Source organism: Scomber japonicus, chromosome 12, assembly GCF_027409825.1.
Source record: "Scomber japonicus isolate fScoJap1 chromosome 12, fScoJap1.pri, whole genome shotgun sequence".
Taxonomy (NCBI): domain Eukaryota; kingdom Metazoa; phylum Chordata; class Actinopteri; order Scombriformes; family Scombridae; genus Scomber; species Scomber japonicus.
Genome location: NC_070589.1, coordinates 13,146,767 through 13,162,765, shown reverse-complemented (window position 1 = coordinate 13,162,765; position 15,999 = coordinate 13,146,767). Strand labels below are relative to the sequence as shown.

General features: G+C 41.3%; 1 protein-coding gene across 1 annotated transcript; it reads right to left on the bottom strand.

The window, feature by feature from the left end:
* Window positions 1-386: 386 nt before the first annotated feature.
* Window positions 387-15,870, bottom strand: ccdc18 (coiled-coil domain containing 18). Its single transcript, XM_053329584.1, has 26 exons — window positions 15,347-15,870; window positions 15,000-15,180; window positions 14,503-14,664; window positions 14,185-14,291; window positions 13,760-13,888; window positions 13,476-13,572; window positions 13,263-13,384; window positions 12,846-13,134; window positions 12,536-12,623; window positions 12,221-12,438; window positions 11,899-12,009; window positions 11,621-11,752; window positions 11,287-11,421; window positions 11,112-11,189; window positions 10,876-10,992; window positions 10,591-10,758; window positions 7,219-7,361; window positions 6,077-6,240; window positions 5,726-5,939; window positions 4,582-4,681; window positions 4,347-4,484; window positions 3,019-3,159; window positions 2,751-2,888; window positions 1,772-2,215; window positions 930-1,685; window positions 387-604 (listed from the first exon to the last, which is right to left on the bottom strand). Exons 1-26 carry the CDS (start codon window positions 15,445-15,447, stop codon window positions 584-586), a joined length of 4,494 nt encoding a protein of 1,497 aa, XP_053185559.1. The 5' UTR covers window positions 15,448-15,870; the 3' UTR covers window positions 387-583.
* Between the last annotated feature and the right edge of the window lie 129 nt (window positions 15,871-15,999).

The following is a 15,999-nucleotide window of genomic DNA, read 5'->3' as shown; positions in this document are numbered from 1 at the left end:
TCTGTATTAGATTCAGCATGGCCGTCTCCCAGGTCCTGAGCCAAACATTCCTCTGCTGGAGAGGAAACTGCCAGTTTTTCTGGTAACACGACCTCACCGACTCTAACAGCTTGGGAACATCCAAACAGATGTTACCAGAAACAGGCCTTTACATTTCTCTGGAGAATAATATAAAAATCACTGTAGTAGACAAAAAAGCCCAAAACAAACAACAAAAAAACTGAATACTAATAAAAGCAACCTTTTATTTACTTTAGTTATTTAAAAATGGTGTAAAAATATATAAATATTTCTTATTAAGAAATACAACATAAAACACACAGCTGCTACATCTGGATGAAACTTCACAGTAGATCATTTACAGAACAGAAAGTAGTGGTCGACTAAATCGGACTGATAATTTATCTTTTCCATGTCCGACAATATTGCAGCTTGATCTGATCTTATCACACATTAATGGAACAGACTTACAAGGAATGTTAATGAATGTGGGCCTATAATATATAACTAATGTACACAGACATACACAACGACAAAAACTATGTAAACAGCTCTTCTCTGACGTTTCCGTGGCATCTCTGCTTCATGTGTCCTTGACGTCGTTCTAAAAGAGAAACAAACATGCATCAGTGGCACAGATACAAAGCATACTCATCATTTAAATATATACATGTGAATATAAGGTCCAAAATGATTTCTCTATTAAAGCCCATATTTTTAGGTGATTGTAAACTCAACTATTTTCATTATCAATTAGTCTGTCAGTCTAAATGTTGTTAAATGTCGATATAAAAAAAAGGCAAAAGCAACAAATATTCACACTGAAGCTTGAATGAAAGAATGTTTGTAATTTTTGTTTAAAATTGCAATTTTCTTATAAAATGATTAAAACATCAGCAGACTAATCTTCTGTTAAGTGGGCTTGTTACCTGGAGTGAAACCCTGTGTCCACTCTGGGAGAACCCTGCGGAGCTCCACGAAGGAAGGTCCTCCTGCATCGCTAACGTCTGGTTAACAAACCTCAGCATCCCCGTCAGTGAACTCATGTCCACCTGCTCCTCCTCCTGACCTACCAGAGTGCACACGGACTCCCTGCTCGACTCACACATCTGCTCATCATCTCGCTCCTGCATCAAGGTAGCGTCCCTGTCGAAGTTTCGGTCTTCTTGCCTGTCCACCATGTATGTGAGGGGGTTGAAGGAGAGGTCGGAGGTTGCCGTGACGTCCGTGCTGCTGAGGCCCTGCCAGCTGCAGCCCGCTGTGTCTGGCAAAGATGAGGTGAGAGAGGGGGAGGAGGTTTCCCACGGCTGATGGCGCAGTGCCTCCCTCAATGTGGCCTTCAGGCTCAGAGGGAGATCCAGGGAGGAGTTGATGCTGCTGCTCTGCAGCCAATTGCAAGTTTGGTGGCTTTCAGTTTGGTCTGACAGATGAGGGTCTGTGTGAGCTGGGGGTGACGAGCATGTTTGTCTGAGAGTTGAGTGAGAATGTGAAGTAGAGTGGACAATTGTTTGAAGCCTTTTGGTTGAGGAAGGATGGGACTGAACCAAACAGGAGTGATCTGGGGAGTGTGTGAGTTTGTTCAGAGCAGGGAGGGAGAGCGTGTGGTCATACGGAGTCAGGTTCTGGCGGTCAGCAGCTCGCTCCAGACTGGAGATCCTGGCTTGGAGACGGGTCACTTCAGACTCCTGCAGGAAGATGAGAAACTTGATCAAATATTGAAAAACTTTACTACAACTTAAGTACTTACACTTGCACTTCTAAAGAACTTTACCTTGATGAGCAGGGACTCATTGGAGGTCTCTATGGACTTCTTTGAGGTGTGGATCTGAGCCTGGAGCCGAGCAGTCTGGACTCTGGCTTGATTGAGCTGAGCACTGAGCCGCTCAAGCTGCACATGGAGGTGATTGTTCTGAGCCTTGGTCTGCTCGTACAGAGTCCTGCTCTGCTCCAGCTGGGTTTTACTCTGGAGGAGCAGGGTCTGACTCTGGTCTAACTGTGCTTGGAGGTGACTGGTTTTGGTCCGGGTGTGATTCAAATCAGCCTTAGTTTGTTCCAGCTGGGATTTGGTCTGGTCGTACTGAGTCTTGGCTTGCTCCAGCTGGATCTGGCTCTGCTGAAGTTTAGCGGTGAGCTGTTCCTGGGAAGAGCGCATGGAGGAGGAGATCTGCTCAGAGACTTTGAGGAGCTGGCCTCGAGTCTGCTGCAGAGACTCCAGCTAAGATTGAAGGGAAAAAAACAGAGTGATGAGGCTTGTTTGGTTTATGCTTTGATGTAGTTAGCTAAGGTCAAAGCGTGCAGGACAGGGAGGAGGACCATCAAACCGATTGATGGGAAATAAACTCAACATGGAAGAAATGAGGAAATCTAATTTCTGGCATTTATAAAAACAAGGAAGAGAAATCAGTCAGAAATAGCCTCAAAGAGCAAACATCAGTGATGGTCACAGAGTCTGATTCATAACCCACAAGATAGAGAACAGAAAGCATACTGACATGAGATATGAGGCACTAACAAATGGTGTCACATTTTTCACAGTTTTGCAGAATGACTCAAAGCTGCATTACGCCACCTTGTTTCTCCTCTTACCCGTTATTCTGATAAGTTCATGGCTACAAAATTTAAGCACTTGCCTAAACAGAAATATTCAGCTGTAGCCTGAAACTTGACAGTTTAGTTGTTTATTTTTAATAGACTGATTTAAATTGATTGATTTAGATGGAGGAACGGTGGAGCTGCAGTAGTTACTGTACCTCCTTGCTGTGCTGCTCTCTCTCCAGCTCGAGCTCCTGCTCTAGAGAGGTGACCATGCTCTGCAGCCCGGCCTCCGACTGCAGCCAGCGGGCCTCCTTCAGAGCCAGCTCTTCCTGTACACGACACAGCTGGATATCCTACACACACACACACACACACACAGACATTTTTATTCATACCACAGAAAAATCCCTGGTAGTAGTATTTTGTGCATCGCCAACATGTCTAACTTACCTCACATTGAATAAAATACAATGATGCTTTTACCTTCTCCTTTGTCTGCAGCTTGGTGTCGTCCAGCTCTCTGGTCAGAGCATCACAGTGATGCCGATTTTCTTCGAGTTCTTGTAGTAAAGTCTGAAGTTTCTGTTGACACACACGCAGCTGCTGGCTGAGGTCTTGGGACTCCTTAAACACACACACACACACACACACACACACACACACACACATTTATACAAACACATGAGTTTAATGTTATATGATATGTATCAGTTGATGATCTACTGTACTTCATAAAATGTTCATTTCAGGTGAGTGCTCTGCAAATGGCGTTGAAAAAAATGAACATCTGTTCGCTGGGCTGGTTTTGAAAGTGAATTTTTAGAACTGCTGACACAAGATGGTGGTTTCTATTCTACTAGAGCCAAGTAATACATACACAGCTTTGTCAAGGATCAGTGTGCAATCAACATTTCATACTGTATGAAATGCATCACATATATCACATCTATATTACAAGGAAATCAGACAGTGGGAAAAATGTCTATTCCTATTCCGGATGTTTTGATAAAGTAAGTGGTAATACCTGAATCACATATTTAACAAACTCTTCCTGGTAAATATCAAGAGTCCCTTTCACTCAAAAGATTTTAATTAATGTGATAACTGTAAGTTTAGTTGGATGTTTGAGCTTCACTGTGTAGAGTGATATATGTGCAGAGTTTGAGACACATATTCTTTTTCACATTCATCTGCTGAAGAGGGAAAATTTGTCTGAGCCCTTAAATATTAACATTTAAGGCATGTACTTACAAACATGATTTGTGACATCACGAGGTCAGAGCCAGTCGTGGCCCAGGACGCAACTTACTTATGTGTGATGTGGAAACTTGTAGTTTACAGTGCACAAACAACAAGACTTTTGAATATTTTTAATATTTATAGACTGGACTTACAAATGAGAGAGAAGATGATGTTCTAATAAGGTACTGAACCATATGAGACACAAATTATTATTCAAAGCACATTTAAAGCATGTCTGGAGGGTCTTCAAGTTGCAAAAACAATATTCGGAAGGGTTAGGGTGAAATCTATAATGCATTTATGGATCTGTCATTGATAATGTTTCAGATGTATGCCTCAGATTATCTCTGACACAAATATGATTCAGTTCACAATTTTGCTGGCTGTCAACAAGCCATTATTTCTCTTCCTATCAACCACATATGCTTCCTCCAATTCATGTCTTGTACTGTTGTGTTTCTGTCAAAAAGTCCACTTGAAAAGATGAAAAATGTGTCTCTCCACATTTACTCAGGGCTGAGTTTTCTTTCTCACATGTTTTGCCCTCTTACTCTGTGACTGATTCTGACCTTCGTTTTTCTGTCTGTGAGCTCCCTCTGTGTGTCTCTCAGCTTGCTCTCTCTGGCCTCCAGGCTCTGCTGCAGAGACTCCACCTTCCTCTCCATCTCCTGCTTGTGCTCTTTGATGGCTACATCCAGTTGGCCTAGCTGAGGATCAGAATGACAGAATTAAGAGAGAGACGGCAGAGTAGCATAATCTGTAAATTAAATCCAAATATACATAAAATATTTGTGTGTGTTGTACCAGATTTGCCCTCTCTTGGAGCTCCCCCTGTCTTTCCTTCAGTGCACTGTCCATGTCTAAGACTTCATGAGTTCTCTCCTCCAACTCCCTCTGTGTTTCACTGCGAAGCCACACACACACACACACACACACACACACACACACACACACAAAGACTTTTATTGAAAGGTTTATCAGATCAATATCTTATTAACACACAGAGTAGTCTTCTGAGTGGCAGAAAAAATGGTAGTCTGATTCTTATCATATATGGGGAAAAGGCTGAGAAAAGTTTAAGAAGTTTATTTTTAACATTTTTAAATTGATCTTTAAATTAAGTTATCTTACAGTGTGACTAAGGTGGGACTTATTTCTGTGTCTTTTTTGTGTGCAAAGGGGCTTATGACTGTAACCCCAGGAGCTGCTGTGTTCTTCTATAAAAAGGGTATAAAGTGTTTTCTGCACGCCCCTGTTTGTTCTCTGAGAGGAAATAACACTGAAGAGAATCCAATAGGAACAGATAGAGTAAGTAATGATTCATGAACAACTTCTACTACACAAGAAAAATATCATTCATTGATTCATTGATTCATTGGTGTCCATCCCCTTGAGTACTTAACATGCAACAGCTGCACACAGCTGCACTGTTGCACAGTGTATGTGATTTAAATGTGCATAGTTTTTAATCTGTGTCAGCAGTATGTCTTTAAATAGAAAAATATTACATCACAAAACAGAGCATGTGTGGAACAAATAAGTCACAACAAATTGCATGACAAATTAACACATGATCCACCTCAGATAAAAAAGGAACATAACTTTCAATTATAAACAGACTTTCATATTATTACATCTTACAAAGAAAACAGTTTTCCTCAGGAAAATGTACACAAATGTCATTATTTCATCTTGTTGAAAATAAAGATTATCCATGACATTATCTTTGGAAGAAGTGTAAGACTGTGGGACACAGGAACATCAGCAGGGTCCATGACTGTGTGTGTGTCTGCTGTTGGCTGTTTGTGAAACACAATATCCATATTGTTTCAAACACAGATACAGCAGTAGATTCTATCTGTATAACAGCACACGAACGATTTCTCCATCAGAGGAGTCCCTTGTTCCTGTGTGCAGAAGAACATTTCACATGTGCGCGTATCCTCACCTAAGTTGGACAGTCAGATTTTCCACCGCGGTTTGCCGCTCATCAGAGATGGTTTGGGTTCTCTGCAGAACATCCCTAAGTTCCCGTAGTTGCCCCAGAGTGTCAGCCAACTCTCCACGCACCGCCTGCAGCTGTCCCTCCAGGACCTTGACCCGCTGGGCACAGTTCAGCCTGTCTGCCTCGGAGCGATGGAGCTTCTCATCCAGATCTGTGACTATGAGGAGCGAGAGGGAGAAGAGAAATGCATAAGAGACAGAATATAGAGTGAAGGAGAAAACTAAAAACAGCCAAGCTCAGTGTCTCATCTTTGCAAAAAATGAACATAACTTTTGCTGCAGCTATATGTCATACCCATCTCGCTCTTGCTGTCGAGCAGGCTCTTTGTCTGTTGCAGACTCTCCTCCACGCGGCTGATCTTTGATGTCTTGGCAGTGACGTCCCTCCTAAGACGCTGCAGCTCAGACTCTTTAGACACCAGCTCCCCTCGACACTTTGTCATCTCTGATGTCAGATCGCTTCAAAGAGATGTCAGGAGAAAAACACATACAACAATAATCAGTACATTTGTACAGTAATTAAAGGTGTAAAATGAACCAAACAAAAAAGTCTTTAACTAATAAGCTGCAATTACAAAAAGACATGCTGCAAAAAAAAGGAATACACATAAAGCACTGGGCAGGGTGCGCACTGCAATCTTTACCAAACGACTGGTGAGGTCATACAACATGTCCATGTCCTCACCTTAATGTGAGCAAAGCTCCCATCGTAGACTCAGAGAGGAGGACACCTCTCCAGAAATATTAGAGAAGCTAAACTAAGTTAAGCAAACATGCCTTCTGATGGCATATTTAAACAGCCAACATGCTTCTCCTTTAGAGTATAAAAAAACTTCACAAAGTTGAAGTTAACCAGCAGCCCAGCAGAGTGAAGTTACTTCAAACACAACTGGCTTCTGTCTCCCACTCTGTAACAAGTGAGATCTCCACTTATATACACATTTTCATGGATCATAGAGGCGGGGGGGGGGGGGGCGAGCTACTTCATGCCTAGAGTCAAATAGGATGCGGTGTGATCATAAGACTGTCTCAGACTGTTTGATAGTGTTTACTGCTGGAAAAAAAATACAAATGGGATGGGAAACTAAACTTAGTACTATAAGTTTTTTTTTTTTTTTAAAGTTTGTATAATCATCAATAAAAGTACCACAAACCACCGAAAATGTGTGAACCAACACATAGTCAAAATATTTAATTAATGTAATATTTTGAGAGATCCCATTACAGCACCTATGTTACTGTTTTAATGACATAAGCCATCAATTTTGTCCAAATTCACTGAAGCCACTAAAAATTGTCTGATCATTCTGAAATCATTTTGTATGTAAATAAATGATTTCATTTATGCAAGTCACACTTGCAAAATCTCTCATCTTTAAAAATTCAGTTTCCTTTGTCCCTCAGAGCTGAACTTGAATGCCCCGGGGAGTACAGTACCTGACAGTCTCAGACAGTTGTGTGTTCTGTTGGTTGACCTCCTGCAGATCCTGGTCTTTCTCCTGAGAGTCCTGCTCTCTGTTCCTCACCTCGTCCTGCAGTGACGTCCGGATACGTTCCAGCTGCTGCTCCAGGGAGGACACCTACAGACAAGCAAAGATCATTCACATCATCATCATAAAAGGTAACAAAGGCACTACAGAAAACCTCCAGGATTAGAGCATTTTACTGTCTTATGATAACATTAACACTGAACTAAAACTTCAAATTTGTTGAATAGGACATTATTTTGTACAGTACATCTGACCTACTACTCAAACAAATAAAAAAGTCTTCTTTACGGTCTATCTCTACAGGAGATCTGATGTCTGGTCTGTTGCCCGGAAACAAAGATATTAAACTACTCCCAGGGGGGTATTCCTGAGTGCTATGAAGACCTCTATTGTAACACCAATTTTGATAGGCCTGCAACTACAAACTACAGGCCTATCAGTTTCTTATCAGCAGAATCGAAGAAAGCAGAGAAATGTACTTTCAACCTGAACAACAGCACCTTTTCCCTTCACCCAAAGCTGTTCAGATTTAGAGTCAAACACTCTACAGAGATCGCTAACTGCTTCTTCATAGAGAATGTTAAAGCATTATTGGATGGGGTGGTATTGTTGGAGCTGTTTTTAGATCTTAGGGTTAGGCTTATCTTTAAATTATCTACCTTCAATTTCACTCCAGATCCCCTTACTGATCTCAAATTGTCATTCGATAACTATCAGTCCAATGCTCTCAGCTTCTCCACTGCTGTCCTACGAGGAACCATACTGGGTACATTTCTATTGAGTTTACATGTTAATGATCTGCCAGTTGTATGTCCTACAACAGAGACTCAAGTGTACGCTGATGACACTGTAATATATGTACACAGCAATGCAAAAAGCCAAGTTGGCTCCATCTAAACCAATGCAATGACCCATGTTACCAAATGGTTAAACCATCTGTCTACAATTAAATGTGTCAAAAACCATTAGCATGTATTTCACAATGAAAGCTAGCAGTACTGTTTAGCCACACTTACTTGTACTTGGATAAAGATTAGATCATTATAGACTCAAATCTCTTCTTCAAAACTGAGGATAAGGTTTGCAACAGGGTCATATACAACCTAGCAAATTTCAGATTAATAAAGAACTGCATGTCAACGACTCTGAGGCTGCTAGAATGTACATACAAGCTGGTCAAAGGCGAGCAGTTCAACCTTAAGGCCACTAGAAACATTATATAGACACACCATGAAAACCCTTGATGAGAAACCTAATAGTTTTCACCACTATAACATACTGGAAAAATATAACCCTGAGCTGCATGCAAATAAACATTTCCATGGCATGAGTCCTCCACCACTCAGTTGCTTTGTTAGGCAATGAGTAACACAAATAAGATTACAAGATGAGTCACACGAGAAGACTGCATTATCCCATCTGTTTTCAGTCAATCTGCCTTTTCAATTTAAGCAGCACACGTATTGAAAGCTGTACCAGTCCGCATCAGGGAAATGACCACATACGTACATATCCATTTCTTGACTGTTAAGAACATGACCACCAAATCTGTCAGCACTAGTTTGGATGTCTTCATCATCTGAAAAACGTCTCTCAATACACAACTTGTATGCTGTTAAACTGCGGTGTTGCTTGACTAACCTTAGAGCTACTGTTGTCTGGTATTGCTTGCTTTTGTTTGTTGAACTGTAATTTGCTTTCTGCTTTTATTGCTGCCCATGTCTGTGTTTTGTTTGTACTGTACTGTAATTGACACGCCTTACATCATGATTATTGTAAACTTGCTTCTTAATTTCAGGCTGTCTTTAGGCTGCAAACTTCACACCTGGTAAGGGACCTCGGATAAAATACCTTTAATTTTGACATATTTACTGTTATGTTTAGTAAAGTGCACTCAGGGTGTCGGCCAGAAAAGCTGTTAGGCCTGGCCGTGGGAGAGGGAGGGGTGCAAGGCAAAATGTCTTACCGTGTGTTACCATGTGATATACAGGTATACACCAGTTACATTACCTACACACCACTTCCACTGTTGTTTGTGCTCTCTCTCTGTCCCTCTCTTTCTTTCTACCACACATTTGCTTTATGAGCTCTTCCTTAAAAAGGAGCAATGCTACTTTTCAGAAAAAATAAAAATACTTTTTTTTTTAATTCCCTGATGCTATGGCCAGATGCTTTGGCCCGGCAGTCAGGCCACTTGGCTTGAGTTGATCCCCTGCCTCAGAAATAAATGAATAAATAAAAACATAAGCAGAAGGACTCATCATTACTGTCTTTTAACAGCCCTGCTCCTTGAATGAAGACTATTGTGCCCTGCCTGTTGTAAGGGACAGAAAGTACAACCATGTCTAAAATATGCAGCGCTGTAAATTAAATCACAAGCTTGAACTGAGATTTCCCTCCAGCAATGGTTCACCACAGGAGTGTGATATGTGCAGGGTATATCAGTAAGTTTGCATATTTGACTCCAGTTGCTCTTGTGTTTATGTTCAGCTCTTTCTGCACTTCTGTTTGCTTATACAATCTAAATCTTTGCTTGTAAGAAACTTCTTTTCACTTTAGAGATTATTCTAGGCTACCATTAGTGTCTTTTTCTTCACTATTTCACTTTGCTACATGCAAAAAAATGAGACAGTGGAAATTATTAGGAAATTACTTACCATAAAAACCAGTAAATAAGTTGGAGTCTATTTTGGGGGGTCTCATGCGGAGAAAAGGCTTTTCTATTAAGATTGGTTTATTTGAATGCACCAGTACCATATTGGGTTACCAGCATGGCAAACTGGGAAATTGAGGTTCCGACACCTTAAGGATTCACAAATGCTTTATGCTCACCATGTTGCAAAAAGTTTGTGGTATTTGATTTATTTAAATTATGTTTGGTAATAGTCCATAAACTGAAATAATCTAACATGGTCATATTACCAAATTGAGGCCCTGCCTTGTAGAGTTTTATACCGTGCCTACTAACTAATTAATACACAGTTCACATAAAGTAGGAGAAATAGCCCTCATAAATGCCTACAGGTCTTTTTTGCACAAATCTGACCCTTTTCCGAATATGTCTTCACTTGGACAACCAAGTGGTCACATGACCACATTTATTTACTGTGCTTTGATTTAATGTCAGTAAAGTTTGGTTGGTTCAATGTTTGTCTTTAATCTTTTCCTGAATTCTAATATAAATCTGCTCTGATTTTTCTATGACATTATAAAATCCAAATGGAGTCAGGTTAGTGTTACTATTCACATAGATGGATATCTATATATCTAGATATCCATTTGCTTGTTATCTTGATATTTTCAAAATAGTTTTACTTACTTGTCTTTGCAGCTGGCTCTGGCTCTCCTCCAGTTCAGCGATGCGGGCAGTGCTCTCAGTCAACATGGTCTGCTGCTGCTGGAGAGAAAGCTGAAGCTGCAGGTTCTGCTCACTGGAGCTCTGACAATCCAGGCTGGCAGTGTGAAGCTTCTCCTGCAGAGAAGACACCTGGAGAGGAAGGAGCAAAGGGGAAGATCTGCTTGAGAAGCTGACTTTGCACAAATAGAAGAGGAAGAGGTGCAAATGAACTCTCTTGCAGGCTATGAGGGGCATAAAATGCTGTACCATGTTATTGTTCCACTGCAGCTCAGTCTCATAGATCTTCTTTACTTCCTCCATCTGCTGCTGATACAAGTTCAGCTCCTCTCTACATGCTGACAGGGACGACTGTAGCTCACACACCTGACATACAGACATCAGTCATTAATGGTGCATTCTAGTGGCTGTGGTGGAATTTATGAATATAGATGTTTTTATACAGTTAAATCTGGAAAGAGCTGTCTTTAGTTCTTCATACCAACCTTGGCAGCAGAGTCAAGTGCCTGCTCCTTGAAACTCTGTAGCAACTCATCATTGTGCCTCACTTCAACCTGCCTCTCCTGAAATCAAAGTTATCATATATTATCATGTACAGAATAAAGTTTCTTTATCTTAAGTCTCAGATAGCTTTTGTGTAATTAACATGGTCCTACAGACCTCTGTGAGTTGTTCCACAGAGCTCTGCAGGAGCAAAGCTGCTCTCTGCGCCTCGTCTCGTTCCTTCTGGAGAGAACTCAGCTCCTGTTCCATCTCCAACACCCGAGACTGAGCCTCCTCTACAGACAACTGCAACTACAGAAGAGAGAAAACACTAACTTCTTGTGCCACCTTATTTTCACTTTGTACTTTTAAAGACATGTTCAGGGCTCGTGTTTCTCCACTGGCTCAAGAGAGCAAATTCCCTCCATCTCTCCATCATTTATGGGAAACTACTTACTATTTAATGCCATAAAGGTTTGTTGACCAAGACAAAAATATTGATGTAAATTACCATTTCTATACTGTGCTGTTGCTCTGTGCATTGTTGAGCTTGTGATTTTTTACACTTCTCCAAAGATTGTTGGTACTCTTTTTGCTTTTTGGTCATCAGTGATTGATAATGCTGAAGAGTGCTGGTCTTCTCCTGTTTTAAGAAATAATTTTAAAAAACAAAATCATTCAATTTATGAGCAAAAAACAGGAAACCAAGAATGCATTCAGAGTATACAAATGATCACCCACAACCCATTTCAGAAAAGGTGTGTGTCTGCATGTGTGTGTGTGTTGTACCGCTAGCTGGTTTTCCAGCTCAGTGTTCTTCAGTGCAGCCAGACTGTAGGCTGATGTTTTCTCCTGTAACTGTTTTTCCAGCGCAGATGCTCGTGCACTTTTCCTCTTTAACTGAGTTGTAACAGAGAAAAATGAAAATCAACAAAGTTCATTCACGAGACTTAATATTGACCTCAACACTCAGTCACACCAGCTTTCATTCTATCAGCTTTTTCACAAACTGTGATGGAATAGAAAGAAAACAGACAAAAATGAACAAAAAAATTTAAAAACGAAAGAAGGACAAGAGATGACAGAGGAAGACATATGAAAAGTGACTCACTTCTTTCTCTGTGTCAGTGGCTTGGCTGACTTTGTCCAGCAGCTCAGTGTGGAGGCTCTGGTAATGGGAGGCTCTCTGGGCCATGGAGCCCTGCAGGGAGGAGATCTCCTCCTGGGCTCTGCTCAGACGCTCCTGAAGTCGCTCCACCAGGTTGCTCTGTTTAGTCCGTTCAGTGTCGATTGACTGCAGCACTCGCAGCAGCTGCTGGTAGCCTTCACCTGAGAGAATTAAGACAGTGATGGAGAGAAGGAAATGAAATGACTGAAAGGGCCACCACAGTATGTAGTGAAGCAGCTGTGAGACTGGCCAGCATACCTGGCTTTAGCTTCAGCAGGTGTGCAGTTCCTGAATAGTCAAATGTGGGCAGGGTGCAAGGCCTGACACAGAGTGTCCCCACAGCACCCTAAAATTAAAAACATAACACATGACAACAGTAAGCACGTCATACTCTACGCACACACTGATAAATATACCAACTTGTTTTCAGAAGTTACTATGGCACCAAAGATTTGGGCAAACAAATTATGTAACAATTCCTTTGATAAAAAATGATGGGGACTTTTTAAAAACATGTGACATGGAAATACAATGGCCAATGTGACTGTGTGGCACCGCATCACTCCACCTCTCGTAGATGCAGCAGGGCCAGTGTGCCCTCCAAGCTGGCCAGCTCTGCCTGGCTCTGCTGAGCCTCTCTGTGGCTCTGGGCCACCCTCTGCTCCTGGCTCTGGGACAGAGTCCGTAGATCTTCCAGCTCTCTGCGCACAGAGGCCATCTCCCTGCACTCTGCAGCCCGCTCCACTAGCTGCTGCTCCAGATATGAGGCCCGTCGTCCGGCCTCTTCCAGCTTAGCCTGGAGGGCCGAGTGCTCAGCAGCTGAGGACTTTGTCTGCTTCACCTCCTCCTTGAGTTCGCTGCGAGGCACACCGGTAGGAAGATGAAGGATCAAAAGTGTTTAAAGATATTTCATCTGGAAGATTTAATTGAGTTTTGTTCACACATGCAAATATGAAGTTAACAAAACTACAGAACCAATGTTTACCTGATTGTTTGAATCTGTTCTACATTCTCTCTCTCCAACAGAGTACATTTCATTTCCAACTCTTCCTTCTCTCTGTCACACTCAATAAGACTCTCTTTTAACTTGCTTTCACTCTCCATCACCTTAAATCAGAAATTAAAACATATTTACTGGCAATGACATGCAATAATATGAATAAGTTATTCAATAAATACTAAAATTACTATAATTTACCCTCTGGAGTTTAATGGAAATGGTGGCCTTGTACTCTTTGAAAGCTTCTTTGAGTTTTTCTGCATTTTGAAGTGCTTGGTTCCTTTGCTGCTCCGCCCTGTGAGGGATGATGTTGAACATACAGTAAGTGTGAAAACAATAATTCCATGATGCTCAAACAAAAAGACAGAAATTAAAAGACAAACATTGTAAAAAATCAATTTGTGGTGGTGTGTCCATGCTGTTCCCCAAAATCAGAACTGTGATGATCATTTGCTGAATCTAAGCTCAAATAAAAGCATCACCTTTTGCACAGTGCTGTCAAGTTGTCCAGCTCTTCTCTGACTGTTCTCAGTTCATCAGTGACAGCCGCTGCCACAATGTCACTGTGAGCGGCTGCTTCCTGACAACATTCAATCCTGAGCTTGGCTGCCCTGAGAAACACAGACAAGGATGGGGTATTAATGTGAGAAGGAAACATTCAAGAAAAGAAGAGAAAGGTAAAGTGTAAATCATTAATTCCATCTTCACATTGTGAGTATGTAGAACAGGAATAGGACTAAAGGTTTACAAACAACTATCATATACCATGACTGTATGAATGACTGTCAGTATCCATTTTATAGAAATAGGCATGCATTTGCCTCATTGCAGTTACATAATAGCAACATACAAAGCTGCTGTATCAGCCCAAACTATACTTTGCAAGGTCATGAGGTCATGAGGTTACTTTAGTTCGTTGGCATTAGCCTCCAGCTCTGCTTCAAGACGACGGATCTGCTCACTCATGACTGCTGCATTGTTTTTAACCCCAACCCTGGGACCTCGGTGACAAACCTGAAAAAGAAAACACATACAGTGCCTTGCATCCAATTCAGTAACTGTTTTTAATATTTGCTATTAGATCAAAACAATTTCTTTGGCTAGTTTCTTAAAAAAATACTCAAAGACTACTCATTTGAAGCACATGGGGATTAAGTACAAGATACAGTGATTTAATATGACAGAACCTTTAATCTAACTATCTGGCTATGGGTGAGTGTTATACCTGAGACTTTGAGGTGACCAATTCATACTGCATGGCATCCAGGTCACTGATGAGCTCTTCATCCTGCATGGTCAGGCAGGCGTTCTCCTGACGCACACAGCCCAACTTCCTCCTTGCAGCAACAGACTCCATCTCTAGTGACCTCGCCTTAACTGAGGCAGACTGATCAGGATGATTGAGCGCAAAGGTGTGTTTGTAGTTAGAGGCGGATAGTAGTTTGTCATTGTTTTAGTCATGATTTGACAATGACCCTGTTTATTACTATTTATCTTGCATTACGGTTATATATTTTATATTAACAACCAATTGTAAAATGAACAGCTGCACAGACCATATTGCCTCATAAAAGTTTGATATTTTAAGTCATTAAATCACCTCATTTATTGCTACTGATGTAATTACCCAATGTAAATATATTCTGTGGTTAATCATCAATCCTTTTTTTTCTGGAAGTGCCTGGAGACATACACTTCACTCACACAAATATCCTTTCTCACCCTTGAGTTGGTGGATGATGGGCTGAGACTGCCAGCAGCACGTCTCTCAACTGTCCCGCTGAGACGCCTCTCCTGACAAACACACCCTGGCTGGTAGAGAGGACCATCAGGGGTCTGCAGGTCCTGTAAGGTCAGGTGATCAAGACTTGGCTGCACAAACTCATCATCATGTCCTGACTGACTGTAGAGGAAAAGAAAAATCAGTGTATGTCAGGAATATGACTATCATTTGTAGTACTAAACCACTAATTGCTAAGTGGTCATTATTCAACTCTGTTATACCAGAAGTGGTGTAGCCATCTACAGCTGGTTCAGACAGTGGCTTCATGTCATTGCAGTTAGCTCACCTCAGTTGCTGTCCAACATTTTGCAGGCTGATCTCCGTTAGTCTAAGCAGATCCCTCAAACTGTCCACATCTTCGCTTGAACTCTCTTCGTTTTCAAACATTAGACTAATAATGGGTCCATGTCAAATTTCAGTTCTTTAACACCTTGTCTTGACTTACTGAGGTTAAGCTTTCAGTTGAGTTTCAGCCCAACAACTTGTGTGAATAGTTGCATAAGTGAAAAAAACATCATAACTACTCATCGATATAACGTTACGTGTTAAACAGCAGTGACGAGAGCAGGTAAAGCATGTCGGCTAGCTTTGCTATGGTCGCAAAATGTAAACAAAGATGCTCGCTGGAGTAACAGGTGGCTAACTAAGTAAGCTAGCGAAAAAAGCGACCAAAGAACACAACAGACGACGTTAATGCTTTGAATGAAGTGTTACTTTTGTCGTCCTGTCACGTGAAAGCATTAAACATGTTCTGACACTTCCGAGTTGAACAAATTTTACCAGGTTTCTCAGTCCAGTGTAGATGTGGGTAGAAACCATAGGTAGAAACCAATGTAGCCAGGACAACTTCAAAATGTAAGTCTACGCCCACATTTAACAACGCGTTTTGTGATTGGCTAGGAGAGAGCTAACTGTTAAATAATTGGTGGAGGGGGTTGT